The sequence below is a fragment of the Protopterus annectens genome, chromosome 1.part2, assembly GCF_019279795.1.
Source record: "Protopterus annectens isolate FY-2018-M chromosome 1.part2, PAN1.0, whole genome shotgun sequence".
Classification (NCBI taxonomy): Eukaryota; Metazoa; Chordata; order Ceratodontiformes; family Protopteridae; genus Protopterus; species Protopterus annectens.
In genome coordinates, this window is record NC_056727.1 from 636,577,499 (window position 1) to 636,585,628 (window position 8,130).

The following is an 8,130-nucleotide window of genomic DNA, read 5'->3' on the forward strand; positions in this document are numbered from 1 at the left end:
AACACATTCAACCACAGGAAGGACACGCAAACTCCACACAGAAGGCACTCCAGCAGAGAGTCAAACCAGAGAACCTCTTGCTGTGAGGCGACAGTGCTAACCACTGCAGTGGGCAAATACAGGTAAAAAATGAGCCAAGTAAAATACTCATATATATATATATATATATATATATATATATATATATATATATCTTACAAAAATAAATGTATACCTGCTACACCTCTCACTCAGTAACAAATCCTTTTACATATTCCCTTTTTCTACAGTACATTTTTTTATAGCAGATTCATTTTTCATTAATTACTTTTACTTTTGGTTGCTTTGGTGTGTTTTAATGACTGCTTTTATTTCTCTTCTGTTGTTTCATCTTAACTGCACATTAATATGCTAGATATTTAGTGGGGCTTTAATAATTCTGCTTTATGAGCAAATTGTCAGTTAAATCAAAACTATTTTTGAAACTTTTTTGAAAAAATATTTGAAAAAAGAAATGATGGCACTAATACCGTGACTAATTGTTTGTAATATGTATTTCTGTTCCTAGGTGACTCATTTGTTTGTCTTGAATTGCTAACCGAGTTGTGGGATAAAGTTAAATATTTTAAAAAAGACAAAGACAAAGCATACAAAATTATCTCACAGAACCTGTCTAAGTTAATGTATCATCCTCTGCAGGATGTTCGAAATAAGATTATCCCATTACTTCTTTCTGAGGGCAGTCCATGCGCATCTGCTCCAGAGTTAGGGCATCAGGTTGTACAAGCTGATCAGAAACAAATACAAACTTCCATAAAACTGTATCTTGAGAACTATTTTTTTGGACTGGATATTAAAGAATTTCCTGATGAAGATGTATATATTTGGATATTTAAAGGAAAACATTCATTTGGTGAGGTGCAGATACATTTTCAAAAGCAAGAAAGCCTAAATGATGTATTACGCACTAACTCTACAGATGACTTCCAACAAAGATTTCATGAGCTAACCAAAGTGGTTGAAGTTTTATGTGAAGAAAATGTCAGTAAGTTTGTCACTGCACTATGGGGAGCACCTCACTATCAAATACCTAAGTTTTATGCAATTGAAGATGGGCAGCCTTTACTTACATTCTTGCATACACAAGAAAATAAGCTATCAATATCAGATATGACTACTATTCTTAAATGTATTTTAGAGGCCATAGGATACTGCCATAAACACTCTGTGATACACAGGGATATAACTCCTGGAAGTTTTATAATTACTTCAACTGGAAGAGGCTCCAATCAAGATATCTGTGTTAAACTGTCAACCTTCATTCTTGCAAGATTGCCATCATATGGTACAACTGATATTCGTTATGTTAACAAAGATACAGAGAAGGATGAATTTCCAGAGTTTACAGGTAAAATGAAAGCTTAGTATTGTGATACACTGTGAATTTTTATCAGTCAGACCTGTACTTTTCCATTTCTCATATTACAATGAGGTTATAAGTATTGTGTGTGTGTGTGTGTGTGTGTGTGTGTGTGTGTGTGTGTGTGTGTGTGTGTGTGTGTGTGTGTGTGTGTGTGTGTGTGTGTGTGTCTGTACATACACACACACACACACACACACACACACACACACACACACACACACACACACACACACACACACACACATACTCAGTTGCTGGTTTTAGTGACATGAAAAATATTTAATAAATATACGGTTTTGAATCAGTGAGCCATTCCCTGCCCATGTCCACATTTAAAAGAATTAGCTTTCACAGTGTCCTTATCAGATAGTTAAAGAACTGCTTAACTGACTGAATATTTCAGGTGGCAACAGTTTTGGAACCTTTAAATTTTGCATCCTCCCAGCATCATGCTTGATCAGTTTTAATTTCAGTTTATTAATAATTTGCAAACTGATCTGCCAGGATCCTTTCAAAGGCCACTTCTGCCCTGGAAAGAACTTAAACATGACATCCTTTAAAGTCAACAAACTACTTAATAGCAATAAAATGAAAATACTATTTTTTAGGAGGGGTCTGTAAGAAACTAAATATTCTGGTACTCTCCACAATTCTCAACAGCTCACCATTAAGTTAACTCATGCTAGTCAGTTTAAATATTTAGGAGTCTGAGGGATTCTGACTTATCTTTCATGTCCCCAAGCTTGTTTTGAAGGTTTGAAGCATCTTTGGCTAAGTTACTGCATCACATATCACCTTATTTGGGAATCTTGAACAGCTGTTGGTTTAAGTACTGAAGCTCAGGTATGCTTCATCTAGCAATGCTGTCAACTCATCTCAGAATCATAAATTGCTACAAATGGCACCAGCAAGATTTTGTAAGTTTATTGTACTTTCCAGTCCCATTAAGCACTGTTGTATCTCATTAAGAAATGCTTACTGGCAATTATCACACAGATCTGATTATTAGTTCCCTATTTCACTTTTAGTCTCCTTTGCAAGGAATATTTCAGACTAGCACATGGCTTAAAAATTGTCAACTCCAATACATGTTGAGATCATAACAGCAGGGATTATTAGCACCTGCAAAGCCTTCATTCATGTCTCTGACTAAGATGAAGCCATTCAATATGTTAGTCCTAGATACCTGGGACCTGCTTTTTTCTAAACAGGAACAAGAGCAAATTACAAGAAATTGTGGGAGAAGCTGTTAGAACAAATAGTCAGTTCCTACAAATGAATTGCTTTGAGGACAAATGGATAAGCTTATCCTGGTCAACGAGTATATTAATGCTTGGATCATTTAAAGTCCCACTCCCACTCTACACTGAAATGATAATTGTTGAACAATCTTATCTGCAGTTATGGTTAATTTAAATTCTCTTTTATGACATACCTTGAAATGACTTTTACCTGTCTATCTTTTCTGTCAGTATTTGTAGAGTATTACCTGTCTTTTTTTCATATTATTATTATATGATTAGAATTGATTTTATCTTAAATTATTTGCTTTGCATTGATTGTACTTTTTATCCCACACTGGGGCTGAAATGGGTCCTTGGAGCAGTTTGACTACCCAGAGAGCAAATAAATTAAATGAATAAAATACATAACATCAACAGCTGATGAAGTCATAGCAGAAATTAATGGAGCAATGGTACTTTCAAAGTTAGATTTAAAGTCAGGGTATCATCAACTGAAATACACTATGACAGACTAAACATTACAGCAGTATCCACACAGGTAGGCCTCAGCCATTATAAGGGATTTCTGTATGGTGTTGTCATCAGCTGAAATATTTGAAAATGTAATACAACAAGTATGCCAAGGGTGCAACAATTCAAAAACTTGAGAGATTACATTATAATTAGTCAGAGACCAAAACAAAGAATATGACACCATTTTCAAAAGAATATTTTATTTATTTCAATTTGTTAACTATGTAGGTGGACTAGTCTTGGGCCCCATTTTAACCATAACCCAGATGAAGATGGTAACAACAATATAACAGTAGAAGACAGTGTAAATGGGAAATATCACAAAGTATTTCATACACAGGACGTCCATAAACATGTGCAATACATTGTTATGCAATTGTAATACAATATAGCATTATGCATGAACACTAAGAGATACAGAGTTCACAATTACACAACGTGAAGAAGTATTTATGTATTACATATGCATTGTAGAATATATAATCAAATTATATACATTATAAGCATACTGCTGACAAACCACAACCTGTATTGGATAGGTACATTTATGTTCTACCTCTAAATGTTCAGGTGTTTATTCTCTGAAAGTTTAGTATTCTTTGAGCCTTCTGAGTTAATGGGGAAGTGAATTTGAGGCTGCTGAAGTTATCTTGCGAAATGTTTTCTCATCAAGAGCTTTGTTCATTTTTCATTAATATTGAACCCAACTATAGTCCTGACTCCCTTACTGCTACCTTTGCAAATTATTTCTCTTGTCTCCAGGCCAAGCCATGTATTTCTTCTGGTGGCCTTCAGTTCCTCTCCCTTAATCTATGTTATCAAAATGATTGTTAGGAAGCTACCGCTATCAAAGGGGGACTCAAAATCTACTTCCAAAGATTACTTCTATATAATATATATATATATATATATATATATATATATATATATATATATATATATATGTAGAGAGAGAGAGAGAGAGATTTATTTATTACATTTGTTAATCAGGAAATGCCCGTCTGGGCCAGGAGCCTGTTTTCAGCAGAGGCCCAGGGAGAAAAGCTCCAAAACAGTAACAATGCTATCAATAATTATTAAACAAACCAATACAAAATTCTGTAACAGTGCGCACACACACACACACACACACACACACACACACACACACACACACACACACACACACACATATATATATATATATATGTATAAATACAATAACTCATTAACAGAGGCACCAACATTGTTGCAACTGAATGTACAGTTATGAGCAATGGTACATATAAACTCATGTCCAGCAGTGTAGCAGAGTGAAGTTGTAACAAAATAAGCAATTCAGCCTTGAGATAAAGGGAAAAATAAGGGAGGCTAGAAGCAGCAGGATAAGGGTAGGATAGGAGGAGTGAGTGTAGTAAGGGAGCTAGGAAGAATTAGCCTGGAGTATGGCAGGAGCAGAGCCAGTGACTAGCTAGGTAGTTTTTTAGAAGTTGTTTGAACTCATGATAGTGAGGATTTTTTGCAATGGGCGGGGAAAGCGTTTTCCAAAGTTTAGCAATTTTGTGAGAATAGAGGGAGTTGCCATGATATTTGTGGGAGTGGGTTACCTTTAGGATTAGTTTGTCAGAGGATCTGAGGGATCTTAGAATAATATTAGGTTGGACTAGGTCGGAAAGAGCAGGTAGTTGCTGGGTTGGTGGACTAATTTGTGGACCATGGTAAGTTGGTTGGGAGATAAAAGATTAGGGGGTTCTAGCCAGCTGAGCTGGTAGAGAACAGTGCAGTGGTGAGTCCTGTGTGGATGATTAATGGCAAACATGGCGATTTTGTTGTAGCAAGGTTCTAAGCTGCTGAGGTCAGACTTTTGCAGGTTTGTGAATATATGAGATCCATACAACAGGGTAGAAAGCAGGTGTGACCAAGTAGTGGCCAGAGTAAGGTATGGTTTGACCCTATACAGAGTGCCAAGTTTGATGTCAGCTTTTTTGACTGTCAGAGAAATATGTTTATCAAATTTTAGATTCTCATCTATTGTGACACCTAGACGTTTAGTTTGGTTTGTGAGTTCCATCTTGGTTCCATTTGAGGAGAGGATTGTGACAGGGGGCTGCCATGGTTTGGATTTTTTGTTTCTGAAGATAATTATCTTAGTTTTGTTTGGGTTTAGTATGAGTTGATTTTCAGATAGGTATTTTCTATGTCCTGAAAAGAAGTTTGCATTTTTATCTGAAGTTCTTGGGGTGAGGCAGCTGAGTAGATAAGTGTAGCATCATCACTATACTGGACAATGGAGGCTAATTGAGCTGCAGAGCTCAGGTTGTTTATAAATATGCAAAAGAAGAGAGGATCAAGTATGGAGCCTTGCGGTACACCAACTGAGATGGGGAATAGAGGGGAAAGACTATTCTCTCATTTGGTAGTCTGCTGTCGATTGGAAAATAGCTATAGAACCAGGACAAGAAATATGAACTGAGGCCATAAGATGAGAGTTTGTTGAGTAGTAGTTGGTGGGAAACAGTGTCAAAGGCTTTGGACATATCAAGAAAGACAGAAGAGACTAGCTGGCCTGCATTTAAGAGATGATGAATGGTATTAATGAAAGTTATTAGGGCAGTGCTGGTACTATGTTTATGTCTAAAGCCGTGTTGGGAACTGGATAGTAGGTTATGACTAAGGAAGTGGTTAAGGAGTTGATGTGGATGCATTTTTCTAAGATTTTTGCAAGGGGGGAAGGATAGCTATGGGGCAGAAGTTAGTTAGTTCTTTAGAGGGTCCGTCTTTGTGGAGGGGAAATGATATGTGGAATTTTCCAGAGAAGTGGGACATATTGTTCTGCAATAGAATGATTAATCAAGATAGATATGGGGAAGGCAATAGAAGGAGCAGTAGTTTTTAGGAATTCATTAGGAAGTTGGTCAACTGCAAGACAGCAGGGTTTTAGCTTGGTTGGGAAAGCTTTTATATAACTGGTTTGAATGGTATTAAAAGTGAGGGGGTTGGGATGATCCGAAGTAGGAGAGGGAAGAGTAAGTGGTTGATTAGTCTGGCTACCAAGCAGGGAGATTATAGTGTTTATAAAGTGAGAGTTGAATTGAGTTGCAATAGGGTCAGAGTTGTTTGAGGTGACTGGGGCAGGGGTTGGGGTATGATCTGGGCTGAGGAGATTGTTAATGCATTGCCAGAATTTTTGGGGGTTGTTCGGGTGTTTCTTTTAACAGGTTTGGAAGTATGTTTGCTTGTCTTTTTTGATTTGTTTCTTAGCTAGATTCCATAGCTGTTGATATGTTAAGAGGTTTGCTTTATCTTTGGTGGTATGGTAAGCTGACCAGGCTCTAGCTCTGTGTTTAAGTAACAGTTTTGTGTCATTGGTTAGCCAAAGTAGGTGCTTGGCTTTTGAGTGTACTTTCCTAATGGGACGGAGGTTATTAAGTACTCTGAGGAAGGTATTGTTCAAATGCTGAACAGCCAGGTCTAAATGAAGGTTTTTAAGTGGTATCCAGTCATATTGTTGGAGTAGTAGATTAAAGGTAGAGGAGGAGAAGTTTTTCTTGTTACAGATGTATTTGTATGTGATGTTGCTTTGAGCATACACATGTTTTCTGTATAGAAAGATTGTAGAATGGTCACTGAGGGAGTCTGGAAGGTCACTGGCTATGTAACTTAGGTTGGGTTTGTTAGTCAAAATCCAATCTAATGTTGACTCTTTTTGAAAATGCTTGTCTTTGTGAGTTGAACAGGTTATGGTTTGAGTGAAGTTGAAGACGTTTAGGAAGTTGGAGGGGTTGTTGTATGCACAGGCATGCCAATTGAGGTTGAGATTACCAAAAATTATCGTTTCTTGGTTGAAACTGGTAGATGCTCAAGAAAGTAGACTTTCAATGGTGGAAAGGTTATTGCCTGAAGGGAGATAGGTGGCTATGATAATTATTGTTTTGTTTGGGTTGATTTCAAGGTGCGTAGTTAGGATTTCAGTGTTGGGTAAGTCAGGTGGGGCACAGTTTAGTTGTTCAACTTTGAGGGTGTCTTTAAACATGGCGGGGACTCCACCACCTCTTTTGTTTAATCTGTCTAGTCTAATGATGTCATAGCCAGTTGTGACAACTTCCTTATTTTGAATGTGGGGCATTAACCAGGTTTCAGTAATCACAGCTATGTCTGGTGAGTAGTGGGTTAGGGCAGCATGGAATTCACAGGCTTTTCTTATGATACTATGGAGATTGGAATTGGTAAAGAGCAGGTCAGTATTTGTGGTGTTTAGAAAAGGGGGGTAAGAAAGCAAATGTGTAGTAGCTTGAGTAGAATTTGTTGGGGTGGTAGGTGTGGAAGGTTGTAGGTAGGGTGAGAAGTTATTTTTGGGACCTGGGTTGGGATGGATGTCAGCTTGGAGTTTGATTTTTGTAATAGAATGTAACAGAAGATGTCTAAGTTTGTTAATCAATTTTTGAAATACGGAGGCTTGGAAACTGGGATAGTAGGAGCGTATGTGTTTGAAAAGTATGTGAAGAGAGGTTGAGCTGTTATAAAGTTGTGAGCTGATATCAGTATAAGTGTGGGATTTAGAGTAACGGGTGGATAGTGGTAGGGTTGGAGAGGTGTAATAAATGATTTGGTATGAGTGGGGGGAGGTGGAGTTGTAGATGAGGTAAAGTAAATGGAGTAAAAGAGCATTGGTTAATATGGAGTAATAGAGATGCATTGTAGGTAGAGAGGTGGGGTGATCAAGCAGAATGTAGGAGAGGGGAGGGGCAGAGTGAGTTGGTAGAGAGCAGAGATTGTCATAATAAAGTGGAGATGGTGGGGTTGAAGTTGAAAACTGAGACGATGGGTGTGGAATAGGCTGAAGGGAGTAAGGGTTGTGGTCTGGTTAGGTATAAAGTTAAGGAAAGTGGGGGTGGGTGGAAATGGGAGGTAGGGTAGGGGAACAGAATGAAGTAAGGGGAAAGGAGCGGGTAGAGCCAGGCTTGAGAATTTACGTTTACCAGAACCAATCAG

The 8,130-nt window shown here is 37.7% G+C and overlaps 1 protein-coding gene across 1 annotated transcript in view; it reads left to right on the forward strand.

The window, feature by feature from the left end:
• The window catches only part of LOC122792399, a 339,957-nt gene that overhangs the window by 213,570 nt on the left and 118,257 nt on the right, over positions 1–8,130 (forward strand). The window contains exon 4 of the mRNA XM_044060188.1: positions 548–1,387. Within this exon, the coding sequence (XP_043916123.1) occupies positions 548–1,387 (840 nt within the window). The remainder of the gene's footprint in view (positions 1–547; positions 1,388–8,130) is intronic.